The following is a 21,909-nucleotide window of genomic DNA, read 5'->3' as shown; positions in this document are numbered from 1 at the left end:
AAAAACAAAAGTGATACAGTATCTAAGTCCAAAAAATATTTAGATCTAAACAAGGCCTATATTATTTTGATTTGATACGCTGCTCCGGGTGACGAGTGACGACAAAGGAGAAAGGACAGTACAATCATTCATTAACGCCTCTAAACTTTGACTTGCAATAGGAAAAAACCTGACTTAAACATTTATTCTTGCGGACCGTGAAGCCAGCTCTCAGCTCACGGCACCGCACAGCACGGACCTGCACGAGGAGAAAAAAAAAAGAAAAAGAAATGGGAAGGCTTTCTGCACCGACCAAGGCCCAACAGTCCAGCTCAGCACAGGGTCGCAGACCGTGAAGCCCACTAAAGACAGCCGCGTGGCCCGCGTCGTCGTTCCAGCGCAGCGGCGGGAACCGACCCCAACCCAACTCCATCCGCCGCCAAGCAACCGCGCCGCGTCGCTTCGCTGCTTTTCCTTAACCCTTCGGGAGGGGGCGGGCATTCGCGATCCCCACGATTGGCCGGCTACACCCTTTTCCCTCTTCCCATTTTTGAAAGCAGAAAACACAGGCTCACGGAACCCTTGCCATCGGCGGCGACCTCGCGATGCTGCATATGCTGGGCCTCCGCGGGGGAAGCCCCAGCCCCAGCGCCGGAGACGCGGCCCCCGCCATGAGCGGGGACGGCGGCGCGGTTGCGGGCCCCGCGCGGCCGCTGCGCCTGGCGTACTGCGACGAGAAAGGCAAGTTCGTGATGGACCCCGAGGCGGTCGCGGCGCTGCAGCTCGTCAAGGGCCCCGTCGGTGTCGTCTCCGTCTGCGGCCGCGCGCGACAGGGCAAGAGCTTCATCCTCAACCAGGTACGGCGCGCGACGGGGCGAGCTTAGTTTTTTTTGGGGTCCGCGCGTCGGTCGTGCGGAGCGCGGCTAGGGTTTCAGCGTTGTTTTTTCTTAGATATATGGCCGGCAGATTTATTTGGGGCTCTGTGCGGACCTTTGAAAGTTGATGTGATAATTTTTGCAACTTGATTTATAGGGTTTGTTAGGTAACCTCTTGGATTCTAGGGTTTATTTACTGGTGGAATTGTAGCTTTTGCCCGCAATTTGGAAATATGTTGCGTGCTGACGATGTGTTTGTCAGAAGCATTATTATGATACTAGAACTCAACATGCGTGCAACTCTCTGGCAGAGGAAGGGAATTGAAAATTAAGGATTAAGCAATGTGGGTGGCTTAATTCTTGATGAAATGGTTAAGGATGAAAAGTTGTGTTTCTGTGGTTTTTTTAGCAAAACCAGTGTTTCAAACGAAGTTGATGCACTTAAACTACAGTTTGGCCACCTTATAGGATTGTGATATATCGTGGTATTAGAATAGTGTATTACACTTTTATTAGGAAGTGAATGATTTGCCTTGATTGTAGGAGTATTGGGTTTTTGGTTGTAGGTGTGTTCTCACCTTTTGAGGATTAGTAATTGTTGTCATCATGCAACTTGTCCGGTGAACCTTGTTTATGTTTTGGAATCATATGAACGTTACATTTGCATGCATGGTTCTTTAAGCATAGGATTTTGCAAAATCATATGGAGAATTGCTTGAGATTGTGAGACAGTAATAATTGACAAAAGCTTCACAAGTCATTTGTTAGCAGTTCTTGGGTTATGTAGGATCTGAAAAAAATGTAGGAAATAGGGTCACATAAGTTTGGTTAAACATCACTATGGGCCTCAACTCGCTGAACAGTTATTTGATTGGGGTTTAAAAGTGAGGTGGGGGAAGGTGTGATACATATTGACAAGGAGTGAAGATCACTTTTAAATTTAAATGGCATATAGTGGAACATTATTAATTACTGTTCATATTTTGTATGCTTCATTAGTATTTTCATTCTGCTAGGGTCATACTGGCATGAAGTCTTTAAATGTTTTCTGAATGTTGTGGTTTTCATTAAACTTAAAGTATGGGAAAACTGCTGTTGCTTCTTGATATTCTAGATTCTAGACTTTCCCATTTCCTACATGTGTGTTTCTACTTTCTAGGTGGTTTTAAGTGCGTATGCTAATGCTTTTCAGCTTCTGTAAGCGCATTTGGATCCATGAAATGAAATTTGGAAAGTATTAGTAATTTGAGATGAGGTGTCACTCTTATGAGTCACTATATACCCCATACCCAGCTTTAATATAAGTTGATTTTCTTTTGTTGTGCATTATTTTTGTTTAATCCTCTGCACCACTGATAAAATATTCCCTCTAATGTAGCTTCTTGGGCGAAGCAGTGGTTTTCAAGTGGCTTCAACACATCGTCCTTGCACCAAGGGACTGTGGATGTGGAGTACACCTTTGAAGAGAACTGGTCTGGATGGAACTGAATACAGTCTTGTATTGTTGGATACTGAAGGAATTGATGCTTATGACCAAACGGTATGTATTAGCGGCTTACCCTTGAATTAACGTCCTATCTTTCAGACATCGACAATGATATGTATATATTGAAATTAACAATTATGATATATTGTAATTGGATCTACACCTTTTTTTTTTCTGAGCCGCACTTTTGGGTGAGTCATAGCAATGAGGATTGTTGACTATTGTTTACTTTTCTGGTGATTTTATTTGGTTGTTTTTGTGTAATATATACTACTTAAATTTGTAATTTTGCAATGTTGTCTCATCCGTACTCTTTCCCTTTTGGCAGGGGACCTATAGCATCCAAATATTTTCCTTGGCTGTTCTTTTGTCGAGCATGTTCATCTACAACCAGGTACATTTTTTAGAATGAATGAATTAGTCTTCTTGGAACATGGAAGGATCTGTAGACTGATACTTAGGTGCTTTAGTTGTAATTTTTTCATATTAAAGGACGCTATCCTCTGAGCCTTCTGCTACTTCTTCTAGATGGGAGGTATAGATGAAGCTGCGTTGGATCGTCTCTCACTTGTCACGGAGATGACAAAGCACATACGTGTCAGGGCCTCAGGTGGAAGGTCCACTGCATCTGAACTTGGGCAGTTCTCCCCTGTCTTTGTTTGGTTGTTGCGAGTAAGACATGTCATTCCTTTTAATCCTGATATTAATTATGTCTGCTGAATGCTGAATGCTTTGATTTTTCTCAAGCTGTGTGTCATCTTATAATTCGTCAAACATAACCTCAGGCCCTGTTATGCATCAGATACCTTTTGTATGCGATGACATTGTGCTTCCTTTCCTACAGGACTTCTACCTGGATTTGACAGAAGACAACAGAAAAATTACTCCACGGGATTACCTAGAACTAGCACTGAGGCCTGTTCAAGGCGGAGGACGGGACGTATCTGCAAAGAATGCGGTATGGTAGACTTTTATAGGTGAAATGTAGTTGTGTACTTCTGCTTAGGTAACTTGACATATGGGCTATCCTTATACTTCTTTTGTTGTTCTGGAAGATACGGGAGTCCATCCGTGCACTTTTTCCAGATAGGGAATGCTTTCCACTTGTGCGGCCTGTGAACGATGAGAAAGATCTCCAACGTCTTGATCAACTTCCTGTAAGTATTTGTTTTCCTTCTTTGGACTAGAGTGATTGTCTGCTATTGGTGACCTTGTACTTAAAATGCTCAAGACATATTTTCCGTCGTAGGTAGAGTCAAACTTTTCCTAAGCTCTCCATTCATACAAGTAGCAAAGGACCCACATGACACACACACACACACACACACACACACACACACACACACACACACATATATATATATATATATATATATATATATATATATATATATATATATATATATATATATATATATATATATATATATATATATATATATATATATATATATATATATATATATATATATATATATATATATATATATATATATATATATATATATATATATACGGTAGCGCTATTCTACACCCTAGGTGTAGAATATTATTCTACACCGCAAGCCAAATTTGAGCAGAAAAAATACTGAGCAGTACTGGAGAGTGTTCAGTATCATCCAACACTACACTTAGGACCACGAAATACTGAAATGCGGATACTGAAATCTGTTTAGTATATAGTAGTTTGGTGTAGAATAGCACTTGTATGTGTGTGTGTGTGTATATATATATATATATATATATATATATATAGTGAAACTATATTATTCTGTCCATTTTCCCAGTAACTACACATTTTTGTCATGGTAAATTGGTAATAATATACACCTACATGGTACCAGTGCAAGAAGGCAGTCTTTAACACAACTACAATCACTGATATGCATTGTTATATTTTTGTTAAACCTGTAGATTTAACTCTATGAAAGTGCGCTCTTGAAACAAATCGATACTTATTGTGTTATATTTTCGGTCTCAATATTCACATGGATAAGATACCAATAGCCAAAGTTCAAACAAATTGACTGCATGTATAAATTATCTTTGTCCCTTCAAGAGTTAGAATCATAATCCAAGTTGAAGCTAGAATCATAATCCAAGTTGAAGCTAGAATCATAATCCAAGTTCTGCCGTAATCATATTGTTCTAACAGATTGATGTTCATGCATTTTTCCTAATTTCTATGTTGCAGCTGAGTAATTTCCGGCCACAATTCAGATCTGGTCTGGATGCTTTCACGAAATTTGTTCTTGACCGAACAAGACCAAAGCAACTTGGAGCTAGTACAATGACAGGCCCCATCCTTGCTGGATTGACACAATCATTTCTTGATGCCATTAATAGCGGTGCTGTCCCTACAATATCTTCATCTTGGCAGGTAGATTAAGATTATAATTACAGCAATGTGGCTTATGTTGGTTAAACCATTATTATGATATTGGGTTCCTCTCTGGATAGAAGTTATCTGATTCTTCTATTTATGCAGAGCGTGGAGGAGGCAGAATGTCAGAGGGCATTTGATTCTGCTGTACAAACTTACAATTCTTCTTTTGACCACAAAAAACATATAGAAGAGGTAGAGTTGTTAATAAGTGAGTTGCTGGATGCTCTCTTTTGAATTTTCTGGAATTTATTTTGTCTTGTTGGCGTTTGCAGGATTCTTTGAGAGAAGCACATGAAGATGCTATGAGAAAGGCTATCAGTGCTTTTAATGCTTCTGCTGTTGGCACTGGGGTAGCTCGTACAAAATTCGAAAAGCTTCTTCACAGTTCTCTCAAAAAGGCTTTTGAGGTGATGTTATTATTACCATCAACTACTTTTGACTCGGCATGCCCGCTAACTATTTTCTTCCACGTGAACCATTGATTAATGCCTGCCAATTGCTGAAGTAAATTACTTGTCAATTATAATCTTTATTTATGCGTGGGTAGGCTAACTCTGAAGCACATGAATGCAGGACTACAAAAGGAATGCTTTTCTGGAAGCTGACTTGCAATGTTCAAATAAAGTACAGAAAATGGAATCAAAGCTGCGAGCACTATGTAACCGTCCAGATGCAAAGTTAGATGACGTAGTCACAGTAAGACAGCGTAAACTTTTTTGCTGCTGTAGTTAATTGTCAAGAACCTTATCCTTCATTATTGTTTATGGTAATGTCCTTGTTACTTGATTAACTGCAGCTCCTTGATGGCCTGCTCACAGAGTATGAGTCAACGGCCTATGGTCCTGTAAAATGGAAAAGGCTAGCCACATTCTTACAGCAGTGGTATTCATCTCTTCAATTGTTCTGTTGTTGGTTAATGTGGAATGATTATCTCATTATCTCACATAATCATTTTATTCTTTTGTTCGAATGATCACTGCAGTTTGGCTGGCCCTGTTCTAGACCTTTTCAGAAGACAGTTGGAGCATATAGATGCTGAAAGGAATGCCCTTAGATTGAAATGCAATTCAAGTGATGATAAATTAGCATTGCTTAGGAAGCAGCTTGAAGCAAGTGAGGGTCATAGAGCTGAATACGTGAGGCGCTATGAGGAAGTTCTGAATGATAAACAGAAAATTTCGAAGGATTACTCTATTCGTATAACTGAACTTCAGACCAAGAGTAGCAAGTTGGAAGAACGGTGCTTGAGCTTGTCTTCTTCTCTTGAAACTGCAAAACGGGAATGCAATGATTGGAAGAGCAAATATGATCATGGTATTTTGCAGCAAAAGGCAGATGAGAGTAAGTTAAAATCCCAAATTGCTTCTCTGGAGTCTAGGGTGAGTATCAGTGAGGGCAGATTGTCGGCAACACGTGAACAAGCTGATTCTGCTCAAGAGGAAGCATCAGAGTGGAAACGCAAATATGAAGTTGCTGTTAGTGAGGCCAAAACAGCTCTGCAGAGAGCGGCTGTAGCACAGGAACGCACAAATAAGAAAGTGCAAGAGAGGGAAGATGCTTTGAGGGCAGAGCTTGCTAACCAACTATCTGAGAAGGTAATCATTTCTCTCAATGTTATGGCGCACACTCTTTCTCTCAATGCTCAGGAAAAGAAAATTATGGTATATTCAATGTTATTTTTCTTCCAAGTCTTGTTATATGCTTCTTAGTCACTTTGTATTTGCTTGTTATGTGTAAACAGGAAGAAGAAATTTCAAGATTACACGCAAAACTTAGTCAAACAGAAATTCATGCTACAAGTTTGATATCGAGGCTTGAGGTATGTCTCTCTCCAATCATCTCCCTGTCCCTACCCCTCAACATAGTCTCATATTGCAATGATAAAATTCAGGCCACTGAAGCAAAGTTGAAGAGCCACGAGTCGGATTCACTGGCTTTGAAGGAGGAGATCAGATCATTGACTGGTAACCTGGAGTCTATTAGAAGTGAAGCTCTGTCTCGTGAGAAGGAAGTCAGGATCCTGGAACAGGAAAAGAACCATCTTGAGGAGAAGTATTTGTCACAGTGCAAAAAGTTTGATGAGACAGACATGAGATGCAAGGAAGCTGAAAAGGAAGCGAGACGGGCAACGGAATTGGCTGATGTAGCTCGTGCAGAAGCTTCTGCTTCTCAAAAGGATAAGGGGGAAGCTCAACGGCTCGCAATGGAGAGGCTTGCACTGATAGAAAGAATGGAGCGACAGGTTGAAGCTCTGGAAAGGGACAAGGCTAAGCTGGTCGAAGAGATTGAAAGACTTCATCAGTCAGAGAAGGATGCTGTGTCCAAGGTCACATTGCTTGAAAGAAGTGTTGATGAGCGGGAAAAAGAAATTGATGAGATGTTGAAGCGTAATAACCAGCAAAGGTCCAGCACTGTTCAAGTGCTCGAGGGTCTGCTGGCATCAGAACGTGAAGCATGCGCTGAAGCCAATAAGAGGGCAGAGGACCTGTCATTGATGTTGCAAGCAACTCAAGGCAAACTGGACATGCTCCAACAAGAAACCACCCTTGATAGCAAGCTCAAGACCTCTGCAAGGCGCTTAAGAGGCGAGGCTACAGAGTCTGTACATGATATGGATATCGATGAGGACAGCGTGAGGCGTCGGAAACGATCAAAAAGCACAACAAGCCCTTTCAAGAGCACTCACACAGAGGACGGTGGTTCCGTGTTTGTTGGTGAAGATACTCACAACGGGAGTCAGCAGGGGACAGAAACCGAAGACTATACCAAATTCACTGTGCTGAAACTGAAGCAGGAGCTCACCAAGCACGGGTTTGGTGCTCAACTCCTCCAGTTGAAAAATCCGAACAAGAAGGATATTGTTGCCTTGTATGAAAAGCACGTCGTCGGCAAGTAGTAGTTCCTCGTTCCTCGGTAATACTTGTGTGCTTACACTTTATGCTTTCTAGACTTTCCTGTAGCGTTGAAACTTGAATTGACACGATCGAGATTGAAGTGAAACAATCATGTAACTTAGTTTAAGTACTTGTATCAGTTTGCAGTTAGGAGTTGTGATCGAAATGCTTTGCCCTTATCTTTTTCGTATGTGCTACTATAGAGAACAGAAAGGCTGGAGATGTTGGTTTGAAATATGCGTATTTCACTTTGTTTGGATAATACTTTGACCAGCAGTTATGTCATTTAGTATGTATGTATTGAATTATTTTCATATGAATGGAGTAACTGAAAAATTTTTACAAAGAAAATTAGTACTTAAAATACATCTTGAGGACTTGCTCAAATCTTGGCACGACTTAAAACGGAGGGGTTCGTAATGAACTTTAAAGGGAGGAGATTGTAAATGAACGTGGAGTTAAGAGGGCAAGAACATGGTATTTTTATACAGTCCCAGCACAACTTGATGACATGATGACCTGCTCCTAAATGTCTATTTAGCCGGTAAATATGATAGCTGTGTATAAATCTCTTGTCCTGGACACGATTCAAGGGCCAAAGCTAGCTCTTGCTGCATGCACAGCAAAGTTAGGCATGAAATGGGGAGCAGCAGCAGGGGCAGGAGGTGCCCTGTTACCTGCTGGGACGCCCTGGCCATACCCCATCATTGCTCCTGGGCTGTAGAACTGATCAACGCCGCCGTTTGCTTCCCTGAGGCCGCCGCCACCGCCACCACCCTGGTGATGACCGACGGCAATAAGCGCGTCGCTGCTGCCGGTGAAGGCGGCGGCAGGGACGACGCCGGCTTCCTGCCTGGCCATGGCGGAGCCGCACTGCCTGGGCTGCGTCTGGAAGAAGACCTTAGAGACGACGAGCTCGCCGTCGCGCTCCTCCTCGTCGGAGCCGAGGTGGTACTGGTGCATCACCCAGTTGGTCTTCTCGGGCTTGCGCTGCTTGCCGTAGTTGGTGTAGAGCACCAGGATCTTCTTGTACCCGCGCGGCCTGCCGTTGGACAGCACCGGCCTCGTCTTGCCCGTCTTGTGCCACCGCGTCTCCCCGCCGCCGTCGTCGCCGTCGCCGCTGTGCACCTTCCGCCGCTTCCTCGTCCCCGTCGTGTACGCCCTGGACGGCCGGTGGAAGAAGTGCCGGACAAGCCCGTCCTTGCTCACACCTGAAATGAAATAAAGAGTACGTATATAGCACTCGAGTGATTACTGATTATTGCAATCGCAGGCAGCACATCGATGGATGGATCGATCATGCATGCACAGATCCAAAACAAAACATGCAGTATGTACGTACCAGGGAGATTTTCCGGGTGCGTGTAGCAGATGCCGTTCTCGCCGTCGATGGTGGGGATGAACTCGTCGACGAGAGGGTGGAGCTTCCGGGTGTCGGGCCTCGCCTTCCCCTCCAAGTGCTCCAGCAGCTCCTGGTCCGTCGGGTCAAACTTCACGCCGGCCGGCAGCCCCGGCAAGTCCTGGATCGTCGTGCTCTCCTGACGACCACACATTATATTATTTTTGTTCATCGATCATGCCCTCCATCAGCAAGCAGCAGCATGACATGGAAGTCCGGGCGATGCATGCATGCATTCAGATCACCGACGCAGACACTTGACACTTACAATAAGATCGAGTCGTCGCATGCATGCACTGTACTTGTGCTTGGACACACACGTACCTGCTCATACTGCGCGCGGTGGCCGCACGAGGGGCACATCTTGACGAGGACGGCGAGCGACGCCGCCGCCTTCTTGCCCACGGCGGCGGCGGCCGGAGACAGGCTGCTCTCCACGGCGGCGCGCACGTCGTTGAAACCATTGCACCACGTCATAGCAACCAACCTTTATTAGCTGCTGCTTCCTTCTCGATCCACAACAACGAAGCGCGCGCGCGACGACTACCACCAGTAACTCTAGAACGGCATCTCCATGAGGAGTACAGCAGGCAATTAAACAAAGCTAGCAAATAGCTAACGCCGGGCGGCTCGGCCGGAGAGAGGAGGAGTGCTGCAGCAGGGTTAATTAAAAGAAGACGACGACGATGACGACGAAGTGAGAGAAATAAAGAGAGGGGGGAGGGAGACGGCGATCGACGACAGGGATCGGAGAGGGGAACAACAAACAAAGCGGGGTTGGTCAAGGAAAGAGAGCGCTGAGAGGGCGAGAAAAAGAAGGAAGCTATTAGCTGCAAGATAGATAGCTTGTCCCTGTTAAAAGCTACCCGCGATCACACACCACCACCGTACAACATACACTGGCTACTACTACCTCGTCTCGTCTTGTCTCGCTCGCTCACAGTGATCCCTCCACTGATCGACGGTAGCTAGTACACACAACAGCGTACAATCACATCCACATCCACATGCATCGCGCATGCAAATGCAACTACTTTCGATCCACAACCACGGTGGTTTCGATCGATCGATCCCAATAAGACGGCGATCGATCGATATAGCTGCAGGCACTAGTTTTTCTCCTCGATCTTTGATTACGTTGTTTGGGCCGGCGGGACAAGTACGTACGAGCTAGCAGCTAGTGTGTGTAGAACAGCGAAGGTAAGAGAAACGCACGAGCAAGCAAGAAAGGTAGCTAGGATCCATACACAGTAGTAGGTAGTAGATGATGGCATGTTGCTTAGTCCTCACGTATAGGCACCGCAAATTCTTCCGTATACGTGAGAAGGAAACCAGGGGCCGGCCGGCGCCCGGCCGGATTCTCTGCGCCGGCGCAACAAGTACATGAAACATGCGTGCGTGTATACATCGAACTTGTTATTTTTAGTTCCAGTGTTCCAACCTTCCAAGTGTGCATTTGGCAAATATGAGAAAAACATGCGTGCGTGCGTGCGTGAACGAGATCGATCGATCGAGGCTGTTGAGCCCTTCCCGTACGTGTTAAGAGCAGCCGCGGCACGCATGATGATTGATGAACACTACCTATTGCATATCCTCTCCTGTCACCTTATGTACTTACTGACTTGTGGTCTGGACTACCGATGATCCAGGCCGTGCATTCGGGTTACTGTACACTAGTCTCTCGAATGCATTCATGCAATTCTGGGTTTGGCTCAAATCAAACTATTTCAAGTTGGAATAAGTTTCTACAAAAATAATATCAATACAAAGCAGTAGGGAAATTTCTGTTTCCCATAATTCTAGATATGGGTCTTTTTTTTTGTTTTTTTGTTTTTTTTTGCCAGTGGCCGGGAATTTTTCTGTCGACGTCAAACCGACGCAGAAACTAATATACTCATAGGGAGATTAGTACACCGATAAGGAATTGCTTTATTTCTATCACTTTTGTCCAGTCGGTAAAGCGATAGAAAAACTGGTTTAAATAATTTTCTATCGGTTTCACACCCATAGAGAAATTTTAGTTGCCAGTAGTGTATAATGAATCTAATAATATTTATTAATTGATATCATCTAGTGCATTTGTGTTATGATTTAGTTAACCCAAAGATGGTTTGTGACTTAGCACTGTGGCTAGAGCTGTATTCTTCTGGAATGGAGGGAGTTTATGTAAATGTCTTATTCTTGGCTTGAACATGCTTCTGTGCATGTGGCAAATACAGGAGTTGCTATATTTCGGACGGCTTGATTTTTAGAAATTTTCAGGCAACATCTTACACAATCAGCCAGTATAATTAAAATGACAACTCATAAGAAATAATTTATATTTTTTCCTATAGCCAACAATGATAACATTATATGTTGTCTAAACAAACAATAAAATAATCAGGCAAATGAGATATAGAATCATATGCATGCGTGAGTGAGATCAAGGTTAGTTGTTCAGCCTGGTACTTCCGCCTGTATGTTACTCTCTCTTCGATCTGAGTACACCCTGGGTGACCACACCAGCAGCGACGCCGTGCATATGGCATTATGGCAAATGGCATACAGTTGCAGGTGCAGGTGCTGTTGTAGATTTCAAATGAGACGTATATTTTTTCGCGAACAGGGCTCCCCGTGTTTCATTAAGACGAAAGGAATTTAAAGTTACAAAATGTTAGAGACGAAAAATATATAAATATGGAACCTGGTGAAACAATTTCTTGAAAATTAAGAGAGTTGCTAAACCATATGCGTCTAATTTTTATATTCTTTTCAAGTGACAAACATTATCCACCTAGTTTTTTTTATGAAATTGGAGGGGCCGCAGCCCCTACAGTGGTTTTATTAAGGGAGAAATTTTTTGAACATTACAACTGAAAAGCTAAACAGAAAGGTAGCAAAATAAAGAGTACACAATTAGGAAACAAAATAAGATATGAAGAAAATCAGGCTCAGGTAATGATCTACTGAAGACTTTGGATCCATTGATCAAATAGTTCTGTTAAGCTACCTTTTACCCTTAAGGAGGTCAGCCTTAGTTCCTGGAAGAACAGAGTTTTACAGTCTTAGATGCCAATCTGGTTGTTGTTGAATATGATTTCATTTCTAACTTTCCAAATAGTCTATAGCATGATGATTGTATCAGTCATAAAAAATTAAAAATGCAACATTATCCACCTAGTTCAAATCCAACGATCAATACTCATTGTCAACCCTGGCCGAACGCCTTCTCCCTGGTAGTTCATTGTTTTCACTTTCAGACACCTGTAGGATAGGAAATGTGAAAAAGTAAAGTTACTAAATCTTTGATTTGTAACTTTTCGCACTCAATACAAACCAGGTTCCGCATTTCCCCCTGCCCTGTTTTGGGTTGATTTTGGTACGAGTTGTGGTGTTCACCTTGCCGTGCGTCCCGAGTCCTGACTCCTACCTTTGCCACTCCTAGTACATGCTTCCTGCCAATCCTTTTCTCGCCAGGCCCAAATCGAAAAGGCAAAACCCTAGTAAGGTCGAGGTCATCTTGGTTGAAGTTATAGCAAAGATCCAGTGATTGGAAATCAATTAAACTCGCTAGTTGAGTAGAGAGGGGCGTCGGCGACGCTTGGACGAAGTGACATGGGCACCATGTAGACTTTTTTTTAGATAAAGGAATCAAAACATTCCGGCCTTCACAATCACAAGTGATTGCTTAAGACCAAACCTTACAAGAGTGGGGCATAGCCTCGAGCCTGCTAAGCAGGGAGTTCAGTTTAAGTACCTGGAACCTTACAACAAAGATGAGACACAACCCAAAGTTCAGCTCAGTGATCAAACTAAATGGAAGCCTAACAAAACAAGCCCAGTGACCATCTGGGACATTAAGCCACATCCAATTAGCTAACTGAAACAAATTCAATCAACTGATTCCACCTCCATAGCCTTCTGATACTTCACCAGGGACCTCAAAAGTGTAGTCACTCCTTCCAGATGCCTGCTGCCAGCTTCTGGACTTTACTTTTCTATCCTTTTTTGGTTCCTCCACCAATTAGAACCAAAAACTTGCAGCGCCAGGCCTTCTAGACGCCTACAGTCCTCCTTCATATTTCTTCCCTCTTCCTCTTTAGACAACATGGACCATTGTCTGATCCAAAAAGTCGCCCTGAAAAGTACCTGCAAGCAAGAATTAGTAGCTTGATTTTGGAATACTGCATCGTTTCTATTCAACCATAATACCCAACAAATGGCAGCAACCCCAACTATTATTTGATTTCTAAGTCCAGGAGCGAATCTCCTTAACCAAGATCCGAACATGTGGGTAATGCTCTTCGGTGGTTGAAAGTTAAAGGTGATGAACAACGTATTCCAAACTGACCTAGCTATCCGACAATCAAAGAAAAGATGTTGGATATTTTCATCTAACCCACAAAAACTACACCTAGCATCTCCTTTCCATCTTCTCTTAATTAAATTATCCTTTGTTAAAATCACCCCTTTCTTTAAGTACCAAAGGAAAATTTTAATTTTCAGGGGTAACTTTGCTTTCCAGAACACTTCATTTCCTGAAATCTTCTCTCTTTTCATTATCTCTGCGTAGAGAAAACTCCATTCTTTTTTATTTGCCAAATGAAGTTGTCCTTGTCATTATTTAGGCTCACTGGAATAACTAAAGAAACTAGCTTTAGCCACTCATTTAGTCGTTCCCCTGCTAAACCTCTCCTAAAAGAGATATTCAGTGGTGTTGAATTTAAAACACTCGCTATTGATACCCCTCTTTTCCTTACAATTCTGTACAGCTCTGGAAATCTACACATTAACGGTTGTTGATCAATCCACATGTCCTCCCAAAATCTAGTTTGTTGCCCATTGTTAACTTTAAACTTACCAAACTGTAGCAACAAATCCTTTACACTCATTAGCCCAGACCAAAAGTGGGAATCCCCTGGACGTTTTTCTAACTGTGATATACACCTGTCTTTGACATATTTCCTTTTGAGTACATCTTGCCAAAGACCCTCCTCATTGAAAAGCTTGAATAACCATTTACTAAGTAAACAAAGGTTCTGAGTCTCCAAATCTAATATCCCCATTCCTCCCATACATCTCGGTTTACACAGGATGCTCCACTTAGCCAGCCTGTACTTCCTCTTATGTTCATCACATTGCCAGAAGAACCTAGATCGATAATAATTCAACTTTTTCCTTACTCCTTTAGGAATGGCAAAGAAAGACATCATGAACATTGGCAGGCTTGACAAAACCGAATTGATCAACACTAGTCTACCTCCCGAAGAAAGAAGTTTCCCCTTCCAACTACTCAGCTTTTTCTGAAATCGTTCTTCGATTGAGCACCAGTGTTTATTTGAAAGCTTTCGATAGTGCATTGGAATTCCTAAATATCTAAAGGGAAAGCTTCCCTCTTCACATTCAAAAATCCTCCTAAACTCCAAACTACGGCTTTTAGCCTCACCAAAATAAAATAATTCACTCTTATGGAAATTGATTTTGAGGCCTGACAATTTTTCAAAAGCTACCAGCACCAGTTTCAAATTTTTTGCCTCTTCTAAATCATCTTCTACAAGGAGTATCGTGTCATCTGCATATTGTAGAATGGATAGCCCATCATCAACTAGATTTGGTACCAATCCCCTAAATTGACCGTCCTTTTTTGCTCTTGAAACTAGTATAGCGAGCATGTCTGCTACTAGATTAAAAAGGATAGGTGAGAGGGGATCTCCCTGCCTAAGACCTTTTCTAGTCTGAAAGTTCCTGCCTATTTCGTCATTCACTTTAACCCCCACACTTCCTCGACTCACTACCTCCTCAATCCAATTGGAATTACCGCACAGAACAAATATGTGACTTTTTTTTGTTTTATTTGGAAATTCGTATGAGAAACTATTGGGGACGAGTGAGATAAATTGATGTTGCCTAAACTTGTTAAAATTATTAGGCCTCATTTGGCACATATCAGCTTCACTATTAAAGGCGTTCTTTTTGGAAAACAACTTAGGCCTTGTTTAGTTCACCCAAAATTCAAAAACTTTTCGAGATTTCCCGTCACATCGAATCTTGGGGCACATGCATGAAGCATTAAATATAGACGAAAATAAAAACTAATTGCACAGTTTGCCTGTAAATCATGAGATGGATCTTTTAAATCTAGTTAGTCCATGATTGGATAATATTTATCAAATAAAAAAGAAAATGCTACAGTCCCGAAATCCAAAATCTTTTCGGAACTAAACAAGGCCTTAATGAGTAACTTTCTAGGTGAAGTTGAGTTATTTTAGGAAAAAAATGTTTCACAAAACAATTTCACTAATAACTTCATGTATGGATGAGAAAGAGAAATGAGGAAGAGTGATAAGATAAGTTACTTTTTTTACTTTATTCAAACTCATATCTTTTTATGAGAGAAGGAGAAAAATCATCTTCTTCATCTATAAAACTGTTTTGAAAATGAGTGCTTCGCAAAAAAAAAAAATCACAATAATAGTTATGCCAAACATGCCCTTAATTTAAACTGTACAAAGTTTCTGGCGACGCTCTCGACGTGTTATCAGCAGGTCCTGAATACTGTCTGTCCTGCATATAGGATTTGGCATGTCTACGTATTGGACGGAATATATCACGGAAACCGCCTATATTCTTCATCGTCGACTGATCGAGCGAACTTTGTGCCCACCAACAGCTACGCCGATCGTGACACGACGTCATGCGTTCGCCTGCGAGCGATATCGTCGGAGCGCTGGACATGGAGGATCGGGGGTGCGGCGGTGGAGTGGAGGCGGGGCAACCCGATCGATCGGGTTCGCACGACGCGCCACCGCGCGCGCGCACGCAGGCGGGGAAGGGAGGAGGAGCGGATGGATTCAGTCAGATGTGAGGTCGCCGTGGAGTGTGTTGCAAGGCAGTTACACGAGCACACGCAGCGAGAGAGTCTCCGACCGATCATCCCCCGGCCCTGCAGCCGGCCTGCTGGCCACCCCCACAATAGAAAAAACCAGGCGAGCTGCATGTGCTCCGCGTCACTGAATATGCATGCATCTACAGTCTGATGATAGCTAGTATAGCCAGCTTGGATTTAGCCGGGTTGCTTAGTTTTTTTTTTCTCTGAGAATTATACAATTATACAGGACAACACAAATACTCACAATGTACGCACAAACACCTCCTAAGAACACAAGTACGTAGATCCTACCCCTATAAGCATCTACGAAGGCTGGATCAGCAGATCACAAGATTCATGAAGTCGCCACATGTGTCTCGTTGTCGACGGGAACGTCGTCTACTACTAAAAGCATAGTGCCGTTAAATCCTAAAATAAATACAAGAAAATACGAGCACCCAAGTCGGACCGAGAACTTGACTAGACAAACTTTTGATGTTTTTCTTTTTCTTTTGAACGAACCGGCATTGGCACCACATGTTTTTATATTGATATAGCAAAAATTTTAATGTTTTTTTCTACAGAAAAAGAAAAGAAAGAGAAACACCACCAGTGGGGGTAAAACTCAACAGCTAGTGGTGTTTAGTGATTTATGATTAATTTTTCACTCTATATAAACTCCTATGGCAAAAATCTGTATACTTACAAGGCAAACATATCTTCTTCGAATTTGCTCTATGAGCATCTAACAATAAATTGTCTGTCAAGCACCAGACCAGCTAGCCGTTGTAGCAACACACTGCAGCTTACATTTATATATCAGATATAAACTAATAATATACACCGTAATATATTTGTAAGTAAACTTATTTATTAGAAAGATAAATATTGATACTACCTACTATATTTTTTGTCAAATAGTATTGTTCGTTTCGCTGATAAGACATGACAAAAAACATTGTTGGGTCTTGTTTAGTTCACCCAGAAATCCAAAAAGTTTTTAAGATTCCCAGTCACATCGAATCTTACGGCACATGCACAAAGCATTAAATATAGACGAAAACAAAAACTAATCACACAGTTTGACTGTAAATCACGAGACGAATCTTTTGACCCTAGTTAGTCTATGATTGGACAATATTTACCACAAACAAACGAAAGTGCTACAGTTCCGAAAACTTTTCGACAGATTCGACTGATAAGCTCAAGCGAATAGGTTTGACGTCCAAAGTAAGGCCTTGTTTAGTTTGCAAAAATTTTGGTTTTTGGCTACTTTAGGACTTTCGTTTTATTTGACAAACATTGTCTAATCATGGAGTAACTAGGCTCACAAATTACAGGTAAACTGTGCAATTAGTTTTTATTTTTATCTATATTTAATACTCCATGCATGTGACCAAAGATTCGATGTGACAGAGAATCTTGAAAATTTTTGCGAACTAAAAACAATGCCTAAGAAGTGTGTGGGACGGCGCTGTGGTGTGTGCATCGATTGTCATTCGTCGTGTCAGCGTGTCAGGTATGAAGCTGGAAATACGACATGTTGGGATTGGAGTTTGGTAGGGTGTCGTTGGGGTACGGTGGCGTGGCAGGAACTGGTTGGTTATGACGACCGGGGATCTAATTCGATTGGCCCTTAAGCAGTTAAGCTAGCTATAGGTTTCAGCCACGAGCCCAAGCGCTTTCAGATGAGGCGAACTACTGCAAAGCTAGGCCCCGTGCTAGCTAGCTGTTGTACGTATACGCTTTGAGTCTGATCAGTCGTACGTGGCTCAATCAAGACCAAATGATCAAGTCAGATCAGAATGATTCATGTGTGTCTGCTTGTGTGCTCATAACTGAGACCGGCAACACGGGGACCTAGCTAGGGTTTATAGTTTGGTTTCGATCGAGGGACTCCGGGAGCGGATGCTACACTTCAATCAGAAAATGACAGTGTACCGCTTCACAAGTAGCTCCATATATATCCAAGGAGCCATGACTGAACATGTCTAAGTTGTGAACTTGGTGTGTGTTTAGTTTGAGAAATAATCCATTTTCTTTTTACTTATCACTTTTTTATTTAGTTTGTGAAATGATGAATGTACTTCGTCATCTCATTCCTTGCAAGCTAATGATTAGTATATGAATGAGGAATGTGTTGATTTCACCAAAATTCATAGATAAACTCATGATGCACCACCTCATGAAGCATATGGAGACTCCACAAACCAAACATGTACATCATTAACCTCTCTATCCATGAGCTTGATTGCGAAATATGAACTCTCCTTGCATGGTGAAGTCATGGTAGTCGGTAGTATGGTGTGGTTGAGGTGTAACATTATTTGATTTGACGCAAACATGTATATGTATATATATGCAAGTATATATCTTTTTCACGGTCAGAACTGAACAGATGAGGCGTGATGGAATCTATTGAGGCCGCATGCATTGATGTTCAGAAAACATAAGTATGTCTAGCTAGCCCGTTTTAGCGTGAAACGAACGTATGTGTTGGTGCTGATAGTGCTATATATGCAGATTAAATGTGCAGTAGTGTGCTATACAGATTAATTAAATGTGCACGTTCATGCTTATTAATCAGAAAACAAATATATGTCTAACTAGCTCGTTTTAGCGTGAAATGGACGAGTCGCTGATTATTAATAAGCACGAACGTGCCTGTGATTAATCTTAATCAAGTAGTGCTTAATAGCTCAGTTGCCTTGCAGGGGAAGCTTTTAAGCATCCTCTTTCGTACCTGTTGAAAATGGTGACATCGTACTTCCTAAAAATTGGAATTGATTTCGCTGGTGTTGTATGAACTTTCAAGACGTGACTTGCTAGGAGTAGGAGGATGCAATCGCTTTCTTGTGTCTTGAGTTCAGGAAAAGAAAAACAATTATTCTCTATGTTTTTCCCTTTGACAATGAGTGTTCCGTTCGCACCGTAGTGTTCGAGAGATTTTGAATTCCCTCTATCAAGGAACTTTATTAAAAGAGCAACATATATATTTTTCTATACTAAAATTGGAGTGTTTGGTATTAAAATGAGATAGCTCGATTGTTTTATAAGCCGTACCTTTTCTGTCAGCCAATAATATTATTTTATATAATAAATCAGCGAACAATATTTTGAGCTATAGTTTTTCAGACCAGCGAATAAAAATAAGTTAAAAATATATATTTTTAAGAAAATCTAAAGTCATAGCTTAGACGTGACATGTCATTGATTGGCTTTTTGTAGGAAAAAATATTAACATGGTTGGTGTGCATCTGACTACTTAAAGAAAATATTTTAAATTATTATCGTCAGACTGTTCTTGCATGATCCTAGATCCTAAACTACCACGCATGGAAACATTGTCTATAGGCATAATTGAAAAGCATGCATATGGACACTGTTGAGTTATTTGACGTGGTTAATTTAGATATTTCTCATAACGACAAAGATGAGTAATTTAATGTAAATTTTGGGTGGCACTATTGATTTTTTTCATAATGACACAAAGGTGCAGTGAGTAATTTAGATACAGATTAGAGGGTTAATTTAGGTTGCTTTTCAGATGCTAGAAATAATTATTTTATATGAAGATTATCTAACGGTCATGAATGATTGCGTCTACAATATCATTGGCCAAATGTTACGATTTTGTCAAAATTTCTATGATTTCTCTATCTTTCTAACACGTCCCGTGAAGATATATAAATGTTCCAAAAAAAAAAAGCTCTATAATAGTGACATGAAGCGATTATTGGCTGAAAGCTTATCATAAACAAAATGAAAATAAGTCTTGTAATTCAAGTATGCCGTTTCAACGTGAAATGATTGTATGCATTGGTTCCATACCAGTTTGATATGCCAACTATTCATTAGTATATGGATGCATCTATAATTTGTCTTAATCAAGTGCTTAATTAGCTTAGATGACTTGCAGGAAAAGCTTGCCTTCGTCCTTCATATATTGTTGAAAATGTTGTCATCGTAGCACTTCCTAATTGGAATTAATTGCAAGTTTTCAGGTGACGTGTCAATCAGACATGGCTCCCTCAGAGATAGGAAGACTTTGTGGATGAAACCACTTCTATCCATATCTTGTAATCCTAGTAAGATTTTATTGCACAACTAATAAAAAAGAAAGTAAACGGTTTAAGTGGAAGTATTATTGTGGTATAAGAAGAGTCCCAGTGAGATGACATTAGAATTAAGGAGGAGAGAGAGAGAGAGAGAGAGAGAGAGAGAGAGAGAGAGAGAGAGAGAGAAGAAAGTGTAGTTTCCTATATAACAAAACTATGTGTACATAGGAATCAAGATATATAAAAAAAACATATGTTAGGTGTAGATGACACGAAAAGAAGATTTACATCAACGCTTATGACTCTATGTAAAAAGGTTTATTATGAAATTATATGTTATGATTAATGCTATGTCTAGATATTATAAAAGCAGTGTGCTTAAAAAAGACAGAAGATTATAATTTAAAACAGAGCGAGTATTTGGTATATATCATGAATTATGCCAAATTTTTTATATAAATTTGGTTAGATTTTAAAATATTTTACTTGAAAATATGAAGTACAATTTTTTAAGATGGATGGAGTAGTTCCCATGTAGACATAAGTACGGGGAAATATTCCGTGCGGCATGAGATAATTGGCTATAATAACTAAGTCATCACCACAACGTGAAACTTCACCAGATCGTGAAACGAATTGAAAGGTCGGTCGATGCTGGCTCTCATCGGTAGTGATTCTGCACTGCTGACTACTGCTGCATCACTCTCAAATCCATCAAGCACGTACTGCCGAGCACCCTCGTTAATTTACGTGAGGTGAGGACTTGTTAAGCTTACTCTCACACATCACGCTACGATGGATTCATCCATGCATGCTCAGGAAAAGGAGGAGCCACATGATCAAAGGATTTTGCTGCCGTCTCTCTTGTGCAGCTTTACAATGTTCTCCCGGTCGGGCCTGGTCTGGTGGTTCGATCACTCTAATGCAGAAATTAGAAATATAAAGTCATTGGGCTCAGCTGGTAAAGAGTGCTAGCTGCAGCCGGAGCCAGGAGGCTTGTCTTGGCAAAAGCATCTTGCTTCCCGTAGCCTAAAGTGTTTTATTCCAACACTGATCACGATCCTTTCTGATCGCACATGAGCATATATACAGGCATGCAATGTCTGTCTTGTTTCTCGGAATGTCGGAGAACACGTGCAAGCATAAACACGCGATATATAGCCAAATAATGTGCATTAGACTGGATTTTTTTTTTAGGAAACTGGAGAGGCCTTAGTGCCTGCAGAAATTTTCTTGAATTAAATTAAAACAAACAGTACAAAAAGAGAGTTACAGGGGAGTTGGGGGGGGGGGAGTGGCTAGATTTGTTTTTTTTAGTACTAGTATTGATTCAAGTTTGGCTAATTCATTGCTCAGGTGACTAGTCAGACGCGATTACAAAATACATTATCAGGAATGGCGCTTGTAATAAGCTCCTTCCCTTTCAATGCACCCATAGCAAGTCAAACCTGACAATTTTCTTGTTTTATAAAACAAGGAAGAACTGGATCAGGCCCACGACCGTTGGGCCTGTTGCTTCATGGACATTCAGGACTCCGTGATGGTGGGCTTTGATTGCAACTGCAAGCAAAAACGTCTTGTGCTCATCGCTTTTATCTGCTGGTGTGGAGAGTGGAGTGACGGATAAACCCACTTTTTGCTGACGCGTTCAAGTCAAACAAAAATGACGCGGCCCCCTTCCGTCACTCAACCTGCTGCCTCAAGCTTGACGATGGCCCAACGGACTGGAGTGCAGCCGGAAGCAAAAGCAAGCCATGGCCGCAAAAACACCAGCCCGCTCGTCCGTTTCTCGTGCAAGCAACCGCAAGCTCCCCCGATTTGCATTGTTTTTATGGGCCGCGCCCGGGTTCCTGTAACTTGCAAGTCAAGTGCCGATATCGCCCCGACACGTCGGCCACGTCCGCGAAGGCGAATTCGTCATGCACGCGTTCCCGTTCCCGCGGCCGCCTTTAAATCCCCCCCCCCGCACGTTCCATCGGCGG

The 21,909-nt window shown here is 41.7% G+C and overlaps 2 protein-coding genes across 2 annotated transcripts; one reads left to right on the top strand and one right to left on the bottom strand.

The window, feature by feature from the left end:
• On the top strand, positions 466 to 7,857 carry LOC8063593 (guanylate-binding protein 1). Its single transcript, XM_002441471.2, has 14 exons — positions 466 to 836; positions 2,233 to 2,394; positions 2,669 to 2,734; positions 2,869 to 3,012; positions 3,185 to 3,298; positions 3,396 to 3,497; positions 4,535 to 4,720; positions 4,829 to 4,918; positions 4,999 to 5,133; positions 5,300 to 5,422; positions 5,523 to 5,608; positions 5,709 to 6,321; positions 6,468 to 6,545; positions 6,618 to 7,857. The coding sequence occupies exons 1-14, from the start codon at positions 585 to 587 to the stop codon at positions 7,620 to 7,622; spliced, it is 3,156 nt and encodes a 1,051-aa protein (XP_002441516.2). The 5' UTR covers positions 466 to 584; the 3' UTR covers positions 7,623 to 7,857.
• Positions 8,079 to 9,945, bottom strand: LOC8074593 (NAC domain-containing protein 73). Its single transcript, XM_002440200.2, has 3 exons — positions 9,344 to 9,945; positions 8,963 to 9,158; positions 8,079 to 8,831 (listed from the first exon to the last, which is right to left on the bottom strand). The coding sequence occupies exons 1-3, from the start codon at positions 9,494 to 9,496 to the stop codon at positions 8,209 to 8,211; spliced, it is 972 nt and encodes a 323-aa protein (XP_002440245.1). The 5' UTR covers positions 9,497 to 9,945; the 3' UTR covers positions 8,079 to 8,208.

Source organism: Sorghum bicolor, chromosome 9 (assembly GCF_000003195.3).
Source record: "Sorghum bicolor cultivar BTx623 chromosome 9, Sorghum_bicolor_NCBIv3, whole genome shotgun sequence".
Lineage (NCBI taxonomy): Eukaryota > Viridiplantae > Streptophyta > Magnoliopsida > Poales > Poaceae > Sorghum > Sorghum bicolor.
This window is presented reverse-complemented; position numbering and strand designations above follow the sequence as displayed.